Source organism: Lepeophtheirus salmonis, chromosome 13, assembly GCF_016086655.4.
Source record: "Lepeophtheirus salmonis chromosome 13, UVic_Lsal_1.4, whole genome shotgun sequence".
Lineage (NCBI taxonomy): Eukaryota > Metazoa > Arthropoda > Copepoda > Siphonostomatoida > Caligidae > Lepeophtheirus > Lepeophtheirus salmonis.
This window is the reverse complement of record NC_052143.2, coordinates 30,754,395-30,775,975: the sequence shown is the minus strand read 5'-3', so window position 1 is coordinate 30,775,975 and position 21,581 is coordinate 30,754,395. Positions and strand designations below refer to the sequence as shown.

The following is a 21,581-nucleotide window of genomic DNA, read 5'->3' as shown; positions in this document are numbered from 1 at the left end:
TATAAATAATCAATTTTATTTTCCTTAGCAGTTGTCATTATTATTTAATTCCTGAGTAGTGAACATCCTTATCCTCTAGATTCAATTATATTCAAAACCGGATGGAACATTCGTATATGCTCATAAAAGATTTACAGTAACCTTGAGGATTTGTCGCGGAGTTATATTTGTAAGTCTTTGTTGTACTCGGAGTAGAATTGAGTATCGGGAACAGAGTAATTCTTGCTAGTGTTATTCTTTATTTCCTTGTCTCCCTCCTCCCTTGTCACAGCTGAGTTACCATGTTGACTTTGGGTTTTTTTAACATACCTAAAATACTCACGATTTTCATCACTATTAATAAGTCCACGTCGTGTTCAATTCCTCCTCTGAAGTAAGCATTATTCCCTATTTTTGGTGCAAATTGTTTAAAAATGTATAATGAAATAAATATATATACTTTTAACTATAATTACTATATTTTCCCTGGACTAATGCTATTTTAAATGTAGAAGGTTCTCCTCTTAATAGTATTACTTCATTCAGTGGTATCATAAGTCTTGTTCCCACCTTCTCCTCGTGCTCTTTTTTTCCTTACAATAATGTCAACTCTAAGAATAATTAATACGACATTTTTACTGATTTGATAAATTCCATCATAATTGAAGGAGGTGCTATTTTGGGGGCTCAAAGGTGAATGGAGGTTATGTTTTTGCCTCTGTCTGTTTGTTGGTCACTAGGATTACGGCAAAAGTTACAAATCGATTTTGATCTAACTTGGTAGGAAGATTATATGTATATAAAATTAAATTTTGAGAGGTCATGACAGCGCAAAACGTTAAAAATGCATAATCGACCCTAACTTTGAAACATATTGAGGTACAAAGCTCAAATAAGGTTCCTTATGTTGGTTTAATCAAGGTTAATAGAAATACATGGTTAGACCATCATGTAATTGGGCTTCCTATAATTTTCAATCTGATGTATTGTACCGACTGAGGGGCAAGAAAGGTAGATTTTGACAAAACACGCAACCACTTATAGTCTATGACGTCACTATTGGGAGAATTTTCAATTTAATATATCGTACCGACTGCTGGCAAGAAAAACAGATTTTGACAAAACACACAACCACTCATCTACTATGACGTCAATATTAAAAGCGTGTTGGAAGTCAAACATCAATCGTATACGCGTTATGGTATAACCTTGTATTTGTACTAACTTTGGGTTTAATAAAGATGCTTCACATAGCAAAAAAAAAATTAAGGGGAGGATTGCGTACTACCAAGTGCTATTCTAATTACTACATAAAATGTACAAATAAACATTCATAAAACTTCATCATCAAACAGCTTTATGAATAAAAAAGGACTTGCCATTTGCATTGAATACTACTTAATCTCTATGATAAACAGTGATATTTGAATATAAACAAAGTAATATGTACATTTTTTTTTTTGGATCTAATAGGAATGATAAAAGTAGGATAATTAGAGAAAAATATTTTATGCCTTCCACTTTAATAGTTAATTGTTATCTACAACAGTGGTTTCCAAACTTTTTTGAGTTCGACCCTTAAAATAGGTTGCTAGACAATGTGCGACCCCTACAGCTCTGATTGAGAGATGAATATAACATTTAGAGTTATTTTACGCAAATATTTGACTTGGCCGTATATCACCCCTAGTTCAACTTAGAGTCAAATAATTATATAAGTTATTTGGCTACGTTGATCAAAAATAAAGATTTTAATTCTCCATATTTTGAAAATATAATAAAAAAAAGATTCATAATTATTATTGTTTTTATGCACTCAAAGTAATGTCAACTTAAATTATATTCTTCTTTTTAGACAGTAAAGGTTTCAGGGGCGTCCCAAGGAATATATACAGGGTGTCCACGATAAATTTGAACTATCTTAAAATTCAACCTGCTTGATAAAAATGGAATTTAGAGTGTATTTGTTAATATGAAAAAGTTAGACATTTTATTAAACAATAAATTTATTCAACATGTCCTCCCTCAGCAGCCACCATCTTCTCCATCCTGCCCCTAAAGGATTTGCATGCCCTGATGACTTCTGCGGAATCGACAGCATTCCACTCCCTCGTAATGGAGGCCTGGAACTTTGTGGTGAAGACTGCAGGGACCTCTTCTCTCTCCTTGGCAAGCCACCTGTCATTCTGGACGTTGTAGCTACTGTCGACAGTCCAGTTCTTCTCGTCGGAGAAGAAGAGGATTCTTCCTCCATGGCTCTTCAGGTCATTGAGGAGACGCTTACCGTTGGTGAGCCTGGTGGTCTTCATGGATGCCGTGAGGATGTGTTGTTTGGCCATTCGGTATGACCTGTACCCGAAGTCCTCATTCACAGCCTTGGAGACCAACTGCTTACTCACTCGGCTCTTGGCCAACCTGGACAAGGAAGTCCCCGGCGAAGCCTTGATGGACTTCCGCAGGCCTTCAAGGAATTGGGGAGTGTGGATTCGGTCACTTCTCATGTTGTAGGCCTTGCAGCAGACCTTCCCCTCAACCTCCCAGGCATTGAAGATCCGGTACACCGTGGTCTTTGGGTATTTAAGAAGCTTGTAGATTGCAGAGGGCTTGTGTCCCGCGCGAGCCAATTCGAGGATGACGTCTCTCCTTGCTTGTTCTATGATGACTATTGTTTGTTGTCAAAACAATTGTGGTGGAAGTTATAGTGTATTGTTCATGCAACCTTTTATATTAGTATGATTTAACCTCGAATATCCACATTATGGATCTGGATGAAGTTTAAAGTACTTCCAATTTATCGTGGACACCCTGTATATATATATTTTTTTTGGGGGGGGGTGTATTTTTTTTCTTTTTTAAATCCAAAAATTATTAATTTTTGGAACAAAATTTGAAAAATATAATTTTTCTGAAAAAAAAAATTTCAAAAATTAAACTTTTAATATTATTTTTTTTTGGAAAAAATTTTCAAAAATCCGCACCTATTAACAAAAAATTATATTTTTTGTAAAAAAATTTCAATAATCATTAGCTAGTCACAGAAAATTAAATTTTTTCCAAAAAAATTTCAAATATTAAACTTTATAAAAAAAAATTATAATATTAAATTTTTCTAGTAAAAAGCAAACATTCATTAATTTTTGTTTGGTAGTGAGCTAAAGACCCTCCTATGTGGACGCCCCTGGATTTATGTCCTTTTATTTGTTGGTTCCATTTTGACATGATCCAATAGTTTTCTCTTTTCTTTAATATTAATGAAAAAAAGGTATTCATTGTTATACAACTTTGTTATGGAATTAGACTCCCAAAATGGACGACATCAAAATTTTGATGTCACGTGAAAACGCTCTATCTATACATTATAATTCAAATCAATGACAGTTCGCTGAATGTGAGAACAAAGTATAAATTATTATATAAAATCCCTACGCAGTATTTTTATCCAATAAATCCATCTCATGATAAACATTGCTATGTGCTCCTTCATTAATCCTTTCCTATAAAAATCCATCCAATGTACGGAACCCATCAAAATAGGCATATTTATTATTATCATCATAGACAGTTATCGATGAAAACCATACTTTAATTATTAAAATTATAATTGATAAAATTTTGTTTTTTCATTTTATTTTGACGCAGCGTGATCATTCTGACGTTTGACAGAATTTAAAAAGCAAAAAAAAGAATTGTTTGTGCTTTTATTATTGCAGCTGCTACAAAACAGGGAGAGTTCTCCCGAGAAAAAAGGAGAAATGATTGAAATAATTACTATATAATATGAATTGATCATTTACCGGGGTCTGACTGTTTTTAAAAGAGGAGGAGAAGGCGTAAGAAGAAGAAAAAGACAGAGGAGGACTACAAAGATTTAGTAGTAGTAAGGAGCAAGCAGCTGGTTAGAAAGAGAGAGATGAAATTAAGAGTCCTCCTTCTTACTTATTTGTAGCAGCTTATTAGATTATTATAGCTAGTAGAAGTAAGTCACTATCAGCTGACAGCTGACAGATCGAGTATATAAAAGCTAGAAACAGAAAATCTATTAAGAAGAAAGAAATAAATTTAAAAAGAAAATCTCAATCAAAGAAGAAAGAAGGAGAAAAAAAAAGAGACGTTTTTGTGTTTGTTCCCTCAACCAAGAAAGGATTCTTTTCGTATTTGTCATCCACTTTCCGTCATCAACTCCACATCTTTTGACAAATAAAGGAGTGTGTCCAAAGTACGTGTCAGAGTGTTTTTCCTTTGGCCCAGAAATGGGTAACTGTCTTAAATCTCCAACGGCGGATGATGTCAGCCTCCTCCGTGAGGGAACCAATGCTTCTTCTTCCTCAGTCGAACAATTTGATACAGCTCCATACATTCAGGTATAATTCATTCATTACTCATTACGTATCTTTCCTCAATATCCCAATCCTCTCATGGGGAGATAAAAGACCCCCTAGGGTCCATATTTCTACGTTGTCATTGAATATCTATTGCCATGAACAACTAACCATTGTATGAGATCTTTCTTCACCCATTGTCAACTCCCAATATCATGGTTAGATTCGATTTTTACTACCAACATACTTTTTAATTATAAATAATGTACAGTGAGACCTATATAGCTAATGATTAGTTATAATCGACAACACAAAAAGGGAATTTTACTAAAAGTAAGACATTTTTCCTTTTACAGAGGTCTAATTTCATTAGACTTTACCTCGTGTAAGGTAGAATAGTCGTGGTTATTCAGATTAGTCATATCTTGCCTGAGGATTTTTGAGTTATTTTATTGACCAAAATTAGCTAAAAAAGAGTGCTAAAATTTAGATAAAAGAGCACCCAAATATAAAAATTGAGCAATTTGTATATAAAGAAAAATACAGTTTTATAAGAATGATTTAAAGTAATTAGTGTTGTTTTATATTTATTGTAATTCATTCATAAATTTTCTATATTATATCGACAAATCAAGATTTAAAAAAAGATTGTTTTCAGTTAATTTTTGCCTTCGATCAGTATTTGTAGTTTTAAACATACTAAAAGACGTCCACATTAGTAGTTTGAGCAAATTAGAAGTTGCCGAGATCTTTTAGTCTTGTTAGATGGAGGCATCTCATCATCACCGCCACTGATATTACACGTCCAACCTTTTGCATAAATGGAAAATTAATTTGGCGCAAATGTATTCATTATTAGTTGCAAGATTCAATGGAGATCATTCAATTGTCAATTTTGCACCAAATTTATCCTTTTTTCTAATTGGTTTTTGTTTGAGGCTGCTTCCCTCACAAATCCGATCATGTAATGTTTTTGGCAGGTATATTTTCCCTAAAAAAATGTTATCAATTAATCATCAAAAGCTGTTGTGTAGTCTAACTAGAACCCAAATTTTCTATATTTATGTTATACCAGCTTAGAAAAATGAGCCATTTCAGACAAAAAAATGGGTAAGTAAGCAATTTTGGCACAAAAAGGGCAAAATGAGCAGTTTTTCCTCAACTGAGTGATCGCTCAGAAATTCTAAGTTTAGTCATATCCTAACGATGCCCAAGTTCAGATGGTTAATTATTATATGGACAAAATTTTGTGTATAGTTATACAATCTTTACTTCCTATCTAATATTTCTAATATTATTATAATACCCGAAATTGCTTGGAGTTATTAGGTGTTGACGAACATACATATTTTGCTAAAATAATATAGAAAGAAACTTTCAAAGACATCTTTCTACCCAAGGACATGAAAAAAAAATTGAGTTCGTCTAATTATTTAGTAAACTGGACGTAGTTTTATTTGATAAAACTACGTGTTTTTTTTAAACTAAATAAATACTTGCACACGAATTTCTCTTACACTTTCTGGATAGACGACGACTTTGGTAACTCCGGAACAAATCCTCAGTTTAACTCTACGTTTGTAATGAACGCACTCATATGTCCTTTTTCAGGACAGAAGACTGCAGTCCCGTCCAGTTCATTCCTGCATATCAGTCCTAAAAACTAATACAGTTCGGTCCTTGATAACTTACCTCAACTTTATTTCTTCTTTTATAATTAGTTTTTTCAGAAGGTACTGACAGTCCGAAGGATCTGTCCTAAGACTGGATTGAATAAATAAGGACTGACACAACACTACTCATATGTAGTTACGAAATAATTAGATGTCCTTTCCTCAAGAATGACAGTATAATGATAACAGCTTGATGATAAATTAAATAAACCTTATTCAGGTTGCATACAACAACAAAACTCGAACGCTAAAAAAATGATATGGACTTACAACCCTAAATTTATGTAATCCCCTTTTCTTTTTTAATATGACTGGCTCAGCTATAGCTACCAATTCCTCGTTGCTAAGCCTAATTTTAAGTCACATTCATTATTTTTTATCTTATATATGAACTCCCTTGTTCTTTTTTCTTTAATGTGATGTACTGAGCTATGTCTACACACACTCGTTGCTACAGTGTTATTTCTTAGATCAAGTAATAACACTCAAAAATGAGGAATTGACAAACATTCCTTTTATTATTATTAATTATAAGACATTTGCAGAGATTAGTGGGATTCTAATTTTTAAAGTTTCTACCTTTTACCTACTCGATTGGGGATTTCTTAATTGAAGGTACAATTTAAGAGTTTGTTCTATGTATGTTCATCCGCGACAAAATAGATATATAATCTCATATAATTGTTGAGTAACTAGATATTTTAATAGACATCCTACAAAAAAAATCACATTAAGTATGCCTTAAAGTAGTTGAAAAGGGTTTATTTTGCTATCTTCTTCTTTTGTGTTATCTGTAACCGACAATTAATTCCAATTAATTATTTTGCTGGGACATTAAATACTCAAAACTGATTAAAAATCCAATGAATTAACACCTTTTATATATTTATGACTCTTAATAGGAAACGGTTCCAGTTTATTATCCTTCGCCAAATATCTCCCGTCCGGCTAGTCAACTCACTGAAGAAGAACAAGTGAAAATTGCTCAACGAATGGGACTAATTCAGCATCTTCCCACAGGAACTTATGATGGCAGCAAAAAGAATCGGGAGTAAGCTTATAACTTGTATATCAAAGATTTTATTACAAATATTTTTATTATTTCTTCAGGTGCGTGATTTGTATGATTGAATTTGTTGTGGGGGATCGTGTTCGTTATTTGCCTTGTATGCATACCTACCATACAGACTGTATTGATGACTGGCTTATGCGAAGTTTTACATGCCCTTCCTGTATGGAGCCTGTAGATGCGGCTTTACTCGTTACATACGAGACGCATTAATAACGGAACATTATATATATCATCCCAATGATTAATGAATTATTATTCATATTCTCTAATTAAGAGTCTTATTTTAAATCTCTTTCTATCTCTCTCTTGTAAACTCCTGTCTTCTTGATATACTTTTCTCATCATTGGGGGATCTTTCAAATCCATCCTCTCCTTCTCTCTCATATGTTTTTTGAAGAGGTTTAATATTGAAGGCCTTAGGTTGTTTAACAGATTCAATTTTTTTTTTTAAATTAGTAAATATATATTATTAATTTTATAATCTAAATACAATGAGGTCAGTGATTTGATATTGTTAAGTCGCACATTTTAAAGTCCCTGAGAGACGATATTTTCTGTCACAAAAGTGTACACCGATAAAATCTTAACCTAAGCGCTCCTCTAAAACTTTTTGTAAAGCATATAGAGGGCCGTAGAATATTATATATATATATTTATAAATAGTCAAGTAACTGATGTGATATTTTTTTTTAAAAGCAAGATTTTTTTCATTTGCAACTTTTTTAAAAATAACAAAATTTATGAAAATAATGACATATTATACCTATAAATAAAACTATGTGTGATGAAAATAAGTTTGTTTGATTTACTGCAATATATATGCATAATTAATTAATACATATGTATATGTATATTAATATTTCTATAATTTTTATACAATTTTTTTTTTTGAATTTTTCGTATAAATATATTTATGTAAAGTACTGAATTGACCATCTCGGAAGAAACGCAAAAACTATTAAAATTAATTCATTTTTAGTATAAAAACACTCTGCATTTTTCAAAAATTTGTACTCCTGAAAAATATTTTTTCCTTGTTTATTATTAAATAATATTTTTCAAGAGTGTAACATATTTTTAATTCATTTTAATTTGGTTGCTTTAAAAAAAATGTTGTTTTTATCTTTTCTCTTATCTGTAATTGATTGTCAGCCCTTTTATTAAAAATCTTTGGTACTTTACTTTGACGAATATGGATTTCAATTATTATATTTTCGTCACTTGTGAGCGAATTATTAATTATTTTTTCCCTACTTATTTAGATAATTTATGAGTTATTATTATTAAACGATATCTCTTAATTCTCGTCATTTTGTACAGTATCATTATATTAATCAATTTATAGTCATATTGTAATAACTCTGTTTGTGGAGACGACATCCATTGATTTTTTTATATCACAATTATTGCTTATATTATTATAATCATTATTATTTAGTTTAAGTTGAATGTAATGTAAACTTTTGAAAGTACATAATAAAAATATACTAAAAAAAGATGATATAAAATAATCGTGTATGTAAAGGATTTTGTAGGGAAAAACTACAGTTTTGTTAATAGATAAGGAAAAAAAAAGGTTGATGTGTGTTCTTTTACCATGCGTTACCTTAATTTTATCACACAACCTTTCCTCCGAATAGAAATCCTACCCAAAATCAGTTGGTACTTAGCCAATTCTCCCCAACTGTTGCTCAATGATTGTTTGGAATTGTTTGCAGCTTAAAAATAACTAATTCAATCAATCAAATCACTACGAAGGAGAGTAACCTTGAGGATTTGTTGGCCAGTTATAATTGTAAGTCCTTTTTGGACTCAGAATATAATTGAGGATCGACATCGGAGTAATTCTTGACAATGCCTATTTATACGAATGATGTAAGCCAGAGTTTATTAACATAAGTACATTTTTGGACTTTTTAAGTGAATGCCCTTCAAAATAAGGATCCATTTTTTAAAGATTAAATCTGTCTTCTTCTGAAAGATACTTGCTCTGCTTTCTAATAAAAGCACTTGTAAGATTCTGGGAGGCTATGTATATTGTATTAAGAGCCGAAAAAAGACATATAAACTGAGCTTCAACTTAGATTGACGGATACGTTTAAAATCCTTCACCTTCAGACTCGATTTCGGTAGCTAAAATGGATGAGGAGATTAAATATTTATAGTTCCAAGTTCAATGATCTTATGATCTGAGAACGGTTCAGGACAGTACTGAGCTATTTTAATCTGTCAATAATACATGAGAGAGTAAAACAAGATAAATTCTAGAGGATTGATCCCTATTCTCCACGATACGAAATTACTTGGATTAAAAAGACTTAAAGTGTCAATTAGATTGAGATGTAGTGTCAACTTTTTAAGAAGAGGTCAATTTACATAGTGTTTTTTTTTTTTTTTTTGAATGAAGATCGATGTTAAGATCATCACGAAGTCTTTATATCTTGCAGGAAAATTATATTCTACTTAAAATTTCATAAATGTTTCATATAGGCATATCTAAACCTTTGATTTCTTCCTCTTCTAATATTCTATGAAATCTTTTTTCTCATTCCTAGATTTACTTGGCATATATGAAGGCTCTCGACTCTTCTTTGGAAGAAATCAGTTATTTGCTATTGAAATTTCTCTCGACTGTCCATGACATTATTTTTTTTATGAGACAACCATAGAATGCAGTTAGGAAAGAGATTCAACAAACCAATACAGGTAGTTATGACCCATTTGTATCCCTAAGCTGCATGTGAAGTATGGAATAATAGTGAATCAGATCTATTTTTTTGACCCGCATATTGGGAACGAAGTCGATGGGCAAAATTTGTTTTACCCAAGTTTACAAGGTTTATTGGGTTCCAAAAAGTTTGCTCGTGTATATAAAAATAAAGACTAGGTACACCTTTAGCTACTAAGTTAAGTTATTGTTCTTTGTTCGTTTTTAAATTTATTTTATTTTCTTATTCATTTATATTATAGGTAGAGCAAGGTTAATAGAAATACAAGGTTATACCATAACGTGATTACGACTGATGATTGACTTCCAACACACTTTTAATATTGACGTCATAGTCGATGAGTGGTTGCATGTTTTTAAAAAGCTGTTTTTCTTTCCCACCAGTCAGTACAATATTATCAGATTGAAAATTCTAGCAGACCTGATTACATGATGATGTAACCTTGTATTTCTATTAACCTTGAGGTAGAGATGCTTTTTTTATAAGAATGCGAGGAGAAGAAAGGAGCGAGACATATGATACACCTGAATTAAGTTTTTTTTAAGAATATCAGCTACCTGTTATATTATTTTGAGAAAATAAATTACTGCTATAAAGAGGAGAACCTTCAGCATTTAAACTAGCATTGGTCCAGGAAAAATATTATACTTATATTTAAATTCATGTATATTAATTTTTTTATGTATTTTTAAATCAATTTACACCAAAAATAGGCGAGAATTCTTCCTTTAGGGGGGAGATATGGTCACACCCACACTGATTAAATAATGAATAAAAAAGAAGAAAGAACACACCCATCTAACGCTTTTCCTTTAGTTTTTTCTTTACACATATCTCTTCTTTAATTATAAGTAGAGTAGAGTAGTTGTTAATGAAAAAAAGAGTGCGAGGAAAAGGCGAGTATACATGTGTTAAGAACCTTGTTAATGTTAACTGCCTGTTATATAATTTTGGAGTGAGGAAATTAATTGCTGTTATAAAGAGGATAAACTTCTACATTTAAGAATAATGTTTGTGATGAGAGCAGCTGGGCTATGATGACGTTTTATTAGATGAGCTGCAATGAGCCGTGATAGAAAAGAAATAAACTCAAATCCCACTTGGTATATATCAAAGTCATATTCACTTGAATTACTTGGATGTGGATCCTCAATTCTACTCCGAGAAGAGCGATGACTTATACTTATAACTCTTGAACAAACCCTCGTTGATACGCGCCATCTTTGATGAGCATACGCATTAGTTATTAGTTCATACCTAGAAGTTCAATACTCATGAATGAAATAATAAAGATAGTAGCTTTGGAGAATAAAAAAGTGCTCAGATTCTCAACTAGAAACAGCCATACACTTATGGTTGTATACTAATACAGGTTAGTAAAAGCAACTTTTGACTCGGGGGAAGGGGGATATTTTTGACACCAGGGAATTACGTTTTGAACATAGCTAATTTCTTTAATTCACATATTGGTGCATGGGAACTATACACCACAAAGTATTCTTTTTATTATTTGAATTGCATGAATATGTGTCAATAATAGAGATGGGATTTACGTAACAGCATGAGGAAAAGGTGGGAGTCAAACATATGCTATCTCTGAATTAAGACCATTGTTAACATCAACTGCCTGGTATATAATTGTGGGGAGGGGAAAAGGAATTATTGTTATAAACAGGAGAACCTTCTACAATTAAAATAGCATTAGCTCTGGAAAATATTGTAAATATATTTAAATTCATGTATATTTATTTTATTATGGATTTTTAAATCAATTTACGCCAAAGATAGGTGATAATTCTTGTTTTAGAGGGAGATGTGAACACACCCACAACTTATTAAATAAGGAACAAAGAGCAAATGTGCCAACAATTTTTCCTTTTATAATTGCTATTTTTAGTTTTTTCTTTACACGGATCCCTTCTTTAGTTATTAGTTGTGATGCTAATCGGTTTGCATTTTATAGGTATCCCGTTATTTTTGGGACCAAAAAATTATTCCAAAAATAACTTATAAAACATTTTAGACTAAGGCGTTTCAACCTTTACAACTGAAGGCTTGTGATTGTCAAAAGATTTCCAAGACAATTTCCAAATGTATAAGTAAAAAAATAACAAATAATGAACTAGGTTCTAGATATATGTTGTGACATTCTGAGTTGTAATGACCAAAATAGATGACTGACAGCCAGTATTCAGAATGGTAGCAGGATCTATATATGAGAGCTAAACCGTCAGGGAGTTGTCTTCTGATGGTTCAATCAGCAGCTGACATCATACCTCTTTTAGTTTTTAACGATTAAAAAATAATATAGTACCACTGGCTCCGCGGGGTACTAGATAGCGTTTGCCGGTGTGTACGTCAACCCGATTGACAACCCCTGTTTTATAACATGTATATTCATCTTACATTGTTCATTATAACCATTCAACTTATACAAAAACATGGATTCTAAAGCCTCAAAATTAGTGTAAGGACTACGAAAATTTACTGATTTGAGGATCAAAACAGTTTAATTATACAAGTCAACAAAATTTTAGTTCTTTCAAAAATCTTTTAAATTCATTTTCAATTCTAATAATACTGGAAGCTCTCATCACGAATTAATAACTTTTTTTTGTATCAAATTTAGTTTTTGAGAATTTGCGATTTGAACTTTTGAAGTATGTTTACCCTTTTATAGGTTTGAGACAACTTATGAGTAAGAAAAAAAAAAAAAAAATAGTACATAATAGACATGAAAATTAGTTTTTCTTGCTAAAATTTTATACTATTTTCAAATATGTGCATCCAATGGTAAGAAAATGTAATTTAAAGGCAAAAAAAAAAAAAAACCATCATATTTTATGGTTTTTATTTGAAAATAAATAACTCCTCATTTTTTCAATTATTTTTAATTCAAAGAATTTTATTTACAACATAATAAAACAAGGTATTCTATCCTTAAATGTTTATTTCAGCAGCAATATCAATTGAATACTTTTTTAACCTTTATTGAGGTAAAGTGTTGAAATTTTTAGATTTCCATGATAAAGGATTTTATTGTATAAAAAAGGAAATCAATAAATTCAAATATAAATAAGTAAGGAATGAATTTTTGATACATTATTCGATCAACCTATAACTGATTCTTTCCTCAATAAAATTGTGAACCAATCATGATAATTGGAGCTGAACTAGACATTCCAGAACCAAATATTCTTTATAGTATAATTTTTGGTTAAATAAAATTTTGTTTCAATTATAACAATAGAAACTATTCTTTATCGATAAGCACTACTGCTTCAATGTTGCCCCGCTCAGTGTTGTATCGGTCCTTATTTATTCGGTCGATTCCAGTCTTAGGGCAGGTCCTATCAGTCCTTAGGACAATCAGTCTTTGGGATTTTTCATAAAAATATCAATGCTTTATTGAGGAAAATAAGATATATGGAATATGTATTAAGATTATTTACACATATCTTGCAAAAAATATTATATTTTTTATTATAATACAATATAAAACGAACATATTATGTTATTACTTATTTATTTAATTGCAATTATATAACAGAATAATTTATTAAAAGGAAAAACACTCTCACTGACGTCACGAGGTCTCAATTTTACCTTCTTTAAGGACCAACAAGTGGGACTTGACTGGATAGGACCGGACTGGACCGTAGTCCTCGGTCTCAGAATAATAACTAATGAAACGACAATGTAGGGTATTTCGAAATATATTTAAAGTTCCAAGTTTAAAAAAGAAGGCTTTAATTAAATATAATTTACATACTAAAAAATAAACCATCATACATTTAAATGTATGTAACGTTAAATATACAAAATTGAAAAATTATAATCATATAACTAATAATAACAATAAATTATAAAAACAGAATATTGAAATAATAGATTGATCCAAATAATATTTTCTTGTTCTGATATCGGAATTCAGTAACTTTAGGTTGCAAAACACAAACCAGACGTGGAGTTGAATCAAAAAGATCAAAAGACCCCTTTTTTCACGTTAAAGTTGCTATATATACAATATTGCATAGGATAGATATATCTCTACCGATGAGATCATAATAATTATTAATAATAAAGTAAATGTCAAAATCATAAAATTAGACAATAAATATACTAATAAAAAACTGTTAGATTTAAATCCATATCAATCTTAGTACGAACAGCTTTTAGAATCCCACTTTCATTTATTTCATGTTTATCTAAAAAAAGAAAAGTTAATCCATGCTGTCAAATTTTAAGGCTTGATTACTTATCTTAGATATAAAATAAGACTCCTTTATAACTGATTAGACAATTCAGGTAAACCATTCTTGACTTAATCTTGATCTTGTTTTTTAACATGACATCGTAAAGATTTAGAGCAAAAGCTAATTATGTAGTAATGTCCGGCGATATTACTCCTTATTAAGAGCATCAAAAAGATCCCCCCGTAATTTATGCTTGTACAACAACATACTATTATCATGAAGGATATACACAATTGCTAACTATAATGCTACACCCAATGCAACTACCCCCGTTGTTCTGACCATTTAAGCCGTTGCTTTTGCCTTTTTATGAGTTTTCTGAACACCATTTCTTGAAGCTTATGAACCATAGGTAAGCCTTAAGTGACAAAAAAGTAATATTTATTGACTATGTAATATTGGAAAACCTAATGATCATACCCAAGTCTTTAAGTGAAGAAACTACTGTCAAACAAACTAGTTGCGAACCATCCAAAGCTACTACCCCCGTTGTTGTGACCATTTAAGCAGTTGTTTTTTGTCTTTTATGGGTTGTATATCACAATTCTTTATATTTTTAGCTAAAATAGATTCATATTTTATGATTAGATTTAAAAAAAAAATGAATACTTACTGTTAGATGGTACAAAATTCAGAGTTCCATTTCAAAATTAGTAAATGTTTTATACTTTTTACTGATATCTTGATCGTAATTTGGTGTGGATGACTCTAAACATGCTGAAAATTCTTCACAGTTTACAATGGCGGTATTTCTATAAATTGAATCTTCAACACATGCAAGGTCTCGCAATTCATTGTAAGCTGGATTTTCTGATAGGAAATTGGTCAATTTAGATCGGAATGGCTTTAGCTTAATATAATTTCGTAGCAGTTCAACGATGGTAATGCTGACAAGTAAGGGTAATCGTCCTTCTAAAGCTGTGATGGCTCAAGAAATTTGATTGAGATTATTATGAATAGTGGTCAACTCTTCAAATATATATTCGTCAGTAATAATTTCCTTTGCTTTAATTAGAAAGTATTTTTTCATGGAGGCTACTCAAATATTCCCTGATTATTATGAAGTGATTGAAATAGTAATCTTCTACTTTTAACCAAGTTCCCTAACGTGTAATGACTGGACCTGGGGGTAAGGGATTTTTTTTAAGAAGCAGCGAATCTACGTTTTCTTAGACCAGCGTTCAAAAAGATTTTTTTGATATCGGATATTAATTTATTTGTTTTAGAGAACTCTTAACGAGGAAGTTCTACAACGTTATGGATCCCTTGAGCCACACAGATATTATGTTTCAAATGAGGGTAGTATCGTTTTAGGTCTTCGCCAGCTTTTTTGCAATAAGAAGCTCCATCCGTAATAAACACCTTCAGGCGAGTAGCATTAAAGTAGGTTCCAAGGGTAACTTGAATACTCTCGACAACAAAAATTATTATGTTCTTGGCATTATCACTTTTAATGTCTATCACGTTGATGAGATATGGACGACCCAAAAAATAGCTGTCCAAAGGACCAATCAATGAAGCAGTGATTGATCTCTCCTTATTATCTTTTGTCTCATTGACAGCAACAAAAATATCCTTCTCTTCGACTTTTTCTTTGATTTTGGAGATGACATCATTACCAACATCCTCCATTAATTTAATAATGGTTCATCGGGAAGGGACGGGTTTACCCGTGTATTTCTCCATAAATTATTTTAACGTAGCATGATTAGCATTGGATAAGGATATATTAAATGTAATAAGCATCTCTGTGAGATCAAAGTTAAAGTCTGACTTGATGTATTCATCATTAACTTGATTTTTTAGATGAATATCCATGCTCTTGATATGAGATGAGGATAATGAGTTGCATTTAATTCGAGACGGGGGGACTAAAAGCACATTTATATCGACAAAACTGACATGCCATCTGTTTCTCGGCCGGGAAGTATTTCCAAATTCATGGGCCTCCATTTTCAGAAATCCAAACAGAAGGCGACGTTATTTTAGGCATTTTATTCATTTCTCTAAAGACTATCAGTATCTAATATTATATTAATATTGAATAATAAAGGCGGGAATGATAACGTTCTTGATTGATAGAAGAAGATGTATTTTATTTAATCAATGACGCCATAAGTATTTTTTCTCTTCTCCTCGCACGCTTATGTATTCTCATCAAAATTATCAACCTTATGGATGACTGATGAGTACTTTAGTCTCAAGAGCGTTCACTCATAAAAGCAAACAAAATTCATTTCAACATACCAGCGTTTATATTTAATTCAAATCTTAACATATACTGAAAATACACATGAATTATGATTTTCATAAGAAACCAATAACTAAACAAACAGAAACAGTGCTTTTATTATTGATGCATAAGCCTCATTAATACGACTACATTATTATTTCTTATATCAAAAATATTTATATGATTTACATGAGGGAGCACTATAGTTAGTGTACCCAGTATACAAGTTGGATGCAACCGAGTGGTCCATTAAAATCCGAACACTTTCAGTTTTAAAATTCAACATGATATAATTTATTAATTAACAATAGCATTTCAACAAAATTAATAATCAAAATACATGTATGTCTGATCTCTCTTAATCATTAATTTAACCCTCATTAGCAGCTATGATGGCTTCCAGACGGTGTTGAAGGCCTGGCACCTACTGTGGATGTATTCATGGCGTTCCAGTGTTGGCTGAAAGTGGCTTTGGCGTTTAGATAACGGACACTGCAGACCTTCGTCTGGACATGTACACAAGGACAAGCTCTCTGGACAGTCTGGTGTGAAACCCCGACGGTGATCCTGGAGATGACCAAATGCTTGGAGTGAACGAATGGAAATTTGTTCTTCACGTTCAGCTGTAATTTTCTCAACTTGTACGTAAGCTAAAGAGCTTATATTTCTTTTGTTTTGTAACTAATGGTTATGCTTTAATATATTGAAATATGAATTAATTTAAACTACTAAACTTTCATGATTTTTTAAACTTGTAAGTGTTCAGATTTCAATGGATCACCCGGTATATGCACACGCCTGCAACATTTCATTAATACGACTACATTGTTACTTCTTATATCAAAATATGTTTATGATATACATCATGGATCACTATATACAGTCCACCTGGTGACTTGTTTTCAAACATAGGTACAGACATTCAGATATTCATACAGACAGATATATTTTGCTTTATAGATTAAAGTATTTCAGTATGTGGTGTTGTAAAACTTAAAGTATCTTTAAAACAGATGAATTTTTTGCAATTATTTTTAACTTAAATTATTAGAGGGTCTAACAAATTATTATGGAAAAAGCTTGACATCATCAAAATGAATAACGAGGGGATTGCAGCCGAGTTAACATCCATTTATGACAGACAGCGAGTCTTAGCAACCATGGAAGCAACAAAAAGCGCCACTACTACTGAATAAGCTTCAGCAGTAGCCAAAATTGTCCATGATTTGTTCCAAACCAATGTCCCAGCTTCCTTAGACGTCTATATCTTGTTTCTAGCTCCACTGAGATGAACCCCTTGGACTTTTACGTCTAGGGGGAGTTAGAACGAAAAGCATGTGCCAAGTCTGACCCTTCAGTGAAGACCTTGAAGGTCAAAATCATGAGACAGGCTAAGAAGCTGGATCCTTCTTTTGTCAGAACCGTCAGTGGTATACATTAGAGTGTTGGCTATTTATTAAAGTTGACCAAATTCAAAATTATCATGGATCATGAGATGTGTTTAGCTATTACTAATGACCTCCTAAATCTTTTTATTTCTGTTTCATCAAAAACCGTTACCCCCCCCATTCGATCAAAGTTCCAGCGTTCTTGAAGTACTTCAAAATGAGATTAAATTAAAAAAGGAAAAAATCTTATAAAAATTACGGCATAAAAAAAGGAAAAAACTTATTTTATAAATTTTTTGAACTAATGAGTAATTTTTTTGACTTTATTATGTAGTCGGTTTTTCAAGTTAAAACTCATGAATTAACTATTGACGGCATACAAATATAAAAAATAATTATGGATTTTTTCTTTTCTTATGCTTTAATTATAATAAGACTTTTTTTCTAATTTGACCTCCTTTTGAAGTACTTTCGGAAGGCTGGAACTTTGACTGGATAGAGGGTAACGGTGTTTGATGGCACAAAAAAATAAAATAATAATTAAGAGGGAAGTCATTGCCAACACCTATCCACATCTCATGATCAATGATAATTTTGAATTTAGTCAAATTTAAAAAAAATAGCAAACAGATTGTTCTTCCGTACGATTTATGCGTCTGATTTGGTTGCGTCCTTGAAATTTAGGACCGAATCGGAGATCACATTTTGGGACCGATACACCCCTACTTAGGATATATTTTTCAAACTTGAGTTTGGAGAAAAAGATTTATTCAATCCAGTTTATTTGTTTTTTCGTTACGCTTCTTTCTTTTTTGCTTAAATCTTAACAATACGTATTTTGAAAAACAACTTAAGGTCAATACACTTTATGATCAGGATATTTAAACATTCTTGGATTTCAACGCTCTAAATCTTTTAGTGCATATTTGTACAAAGATGTCACAAATGTGTCAAAACACATACTTTTTTTATTTTTCTCATCAAGGAGTGCCTACAACTAAAAGTTAGAAATACTTGAAATAACCAAAATATGAAACATAAAAAGCAAGTTTACTTATATTAGTTTGTTAACAAAGCAGAAGAGAGTCCTTATTATCAACAAATCTAGTGATTCTCCAACAGGGTTCAGCAGTGTATTGAATAGGGCTCCATTTGGTTATCAAAGTCATCATTAAATGAAAAAAGGTCATGAAGATATTTCATTTCTAAAAAAACGTAATCATCCAATGAAAAAAGGTCATAATGATATTTCTTTTCTACAAAACCCCAAACAAAATTCCAAAAAAATTGTATTTTATCAAAAAGGCTAATACAAAATGTTAAAAATAAAAGAATCCTTGAGCCAAACATTCGTCCAAAATTACTTTCTACTTTAAAAAGATACGCTTAGGGCTCCACAGCGATAAAAAGGTTGCGAATCAATACCCTTATCAATGTTCTGAACACTAATTGGTTAAATTCGAAATAGTTTTTGTTAAGCTGTGAGCAATTACCAACAATTAGTTATTGAATACTAATTCCATATTTTGCCTTACTACCAACTGATTTTGATCATTTTTCTCCTTTTTTTATCAAATGAAGTGGTGTACTATACAATATAAGTAAGGACATATCAGTGGAAGGTCCAGAAATTAAGAAAAATGTAATTTGAAAATCCCATTTTTAAAATTTAAAAAAAAATAAAGATACTTCACTTAGCAAAAAATTAAAGGTCATTAATAAAGTTCAATGTCACACAAAAGGTCAAAACACATAATCGGAAAATCACTTTTGAATAAATTGTAATGGTGAGCTAAAATAGTCTCTTTGTGGCTCATAATGCATATACGAGGGTGGTCTGAACAGTTTCTGACCTCAATGTGATGATGGAAGCACATGGTAAATAAAGCTAGTCACATCTATCTAGCATCTGTTGATTGTTACTTACCAATTATTCAGCCATTTTGAAAGTACAGCTATTGTGTAACAGTCGTCTAAGTGAGTTGAAGTGAGTGTTTGTGTGAAAAAAATCTAAAGCTATAAGGACGTGTAAGAAATATGTTTAAGAAAAAAAAAAATTAACAATATTTTTTTTTTTCAAAAACAAATGTTCAATTTTGTACTCATTCTCTTAAAATTTGTGTGTGTTTTTTTTTACGATACAATTTCCGCCAATTTGGGAATTTGTAAAATTTCAAGTTATTATCTATTGCAGTGTAGGTTTTTTTTTGTTTTTGATTCAGTTTACATAGAATGAAATCTGGATTAATTTCCACCAGGCCTTCTGGATAGTTTTGCCGACCACCAATTTGGGCCCCAGACAACGTGGGATATATAAATAATTGGAAACAGGGCAGCCCCACCACGTTTCAATTCCATTGAAGGATCAACATGAGGGCTACTGAGTAGGAAATGGATTGAGGTATTCTCCCTTCTTTCTGCAGTGAAACTGTCAACAAAGTGTCCCATATTTTCTTAAAGCTGATTATAAAAACTTCTTCAGCCTTTTTCATAAAAATAAATCCTTGAATAAAATTGTTGGAAATATGACTTGCCGGTATGCTAAAATAAAACTCCGAAAATCAATCAATCAAATTATATCAAATAATTAAGATTTTAAACAGATTTCTCTCTGATAATTTTTGCATTCGATCAGTAATGGTTGTTTTAAACATACATAAGGACTGATCAACGTTCATATCAGTAGTTGGAGCTAATTTGAAGTTGGCAAGATCTTCAGGAGTCTTGTTAGACGGAGGAATTTCCTTATCACCACCACTGATTATACGTCCAAGCGTTTGCATAAATAGAAGAACATAATTTCTTGGAATTTAAGAAGTTATATTTTTCTGAAGTATTTGTCCGTTTTTTTGAAGAATTTTTTAATGGTTTTTTAAAACTTCTTAAAGTATATTCAGAAAATTATAGTTGAATTTTCCTTCTGTTTCAAGATTTGAAATAGTTTAAGGTAAAAAGGATAAATTAGCTTTGATAAAAGGCTTGCGACTGTTGGATCTTCATTAACTTAGTGGCAATTTTCTATGGTGTGTGCATCTTTTTGAATCAATTCTCATACAATTTTCTTTCACTCTTCAAAATAGGTCTGTAGTAGATGGTAGACCTGACCTATGACTCTTAATGGATTTTAGTTCAATTCTAGAAAAATTCAATCAGAGTTAGGAAACGTTTGGCGCAAAAGTATTTATCCTTTCTTGCAAGATTCAAGGGAGGATTATTCTATTGTAATTTTGAGTCAAATTTCCCTTTACTCAGATTGGCGTTGTCAGAAATCGGCTCCCTCGTATAACTGATCATGTAATCATAAACCTGACTGCATTATATACATTGTTTTTCCTCCAAAAAGGAGAGAGTTTTCAAAAAAATAGTTTTCCCTCCTAATGAAAGGTTTTTTTTTGAAGGTATCAACTAGAAAAATGAGCTTTTCTCACAAAAAAAAAAAAGCTATTGCTCACAAAACTTAAGGGGTACAGTTTATAAGTATGCCCGCACGTCATTCTTTCTCTTTGTATCTCAAAATTGGTGACAGTGACAGCGGAAAGTTGAAATTCAATTATCGAAACCTTTTAATAATAAAAAAATAACTTGGCTAAACTAAGCGACGCAAAAACTATATTATTGGAATAGGAGGAGAGGGATTGGGACTCGATCCGCGTACTGAGGATGAGGCCGAAGGAGAGCACATCTCATTATGTAAAGTACTATGACTATTTCTACGAATTGATCTCCTCCGGCTTCTTTCTTCAGTCTATGAATCGATTCAGAGCCCCCCTTTAAACTCCATAAGAGAGAAAGTCATAATCTTCTCCACATAATGATACCTTTCATCTCCTTCATGATTCTTCAAAGTGCTAATTATCCCAATATCTCGAAAAAGTCGACTTAGAGCTTGAGCGACTCGAGAAAACAATGAAGTTATGGAGACAAGATGCAAT

General features: G+C 31.6%; 1 protein-coding gene across 1 annotated transcript; it reads left to right on the top strand.

Moving 5' to 3' along the window:
- The first annotated feature begins 3,934 nt into the window (after positions 1 to 3,934).
- Positions 3,935 to 7,837, top strand: Rnf11 (Ring finger protein 11). The gene is made up of 3 exons (XM_040723586.2): positions 3,935 to 4,340; positions 6,874 to 7,022; positions 7,082 to 7,837. The coding sequence occupies exons 1-3, from the start codon at positions 4,230 to 4,232 to the stop codon at positions 7,251 to 7,253; spliced, it is 432 nt and encodes a 143-aa protein (XP_040579520.1). The 5' UTR covers positions 3,935 to 4,229; the 3' UTR covers positions 7,254 to 7,837.
- Positions 7,838 to 21,581: the final 13,744 nt, after the last annotated feature.

Excerpts from the sequence above, each read along its gene's own strand:
- Rnf11 (XM_040723586.2), top strand. The coding sequence starts at position 4,230 with ATGGGTAACTGTCTTAAATCTCCAACGGCGGATGATGTCAGCCTCCTC. Across the intron at positions 4,341-6,873 it reads ATACAGCTCCATACATTCAG|GAAACGGTTCCAGTTTATTA; the intron begins GTATAATTCATT and ends GACTCTTAATAG. Across the intron at positions 7,023-7,081 it reads GGCAGCAAAAAGAATCGGGA|GTGCGTGATTTGTATGATTG; the intron begins GTAAGCTTATAA and ends TTATTTCTTCAG.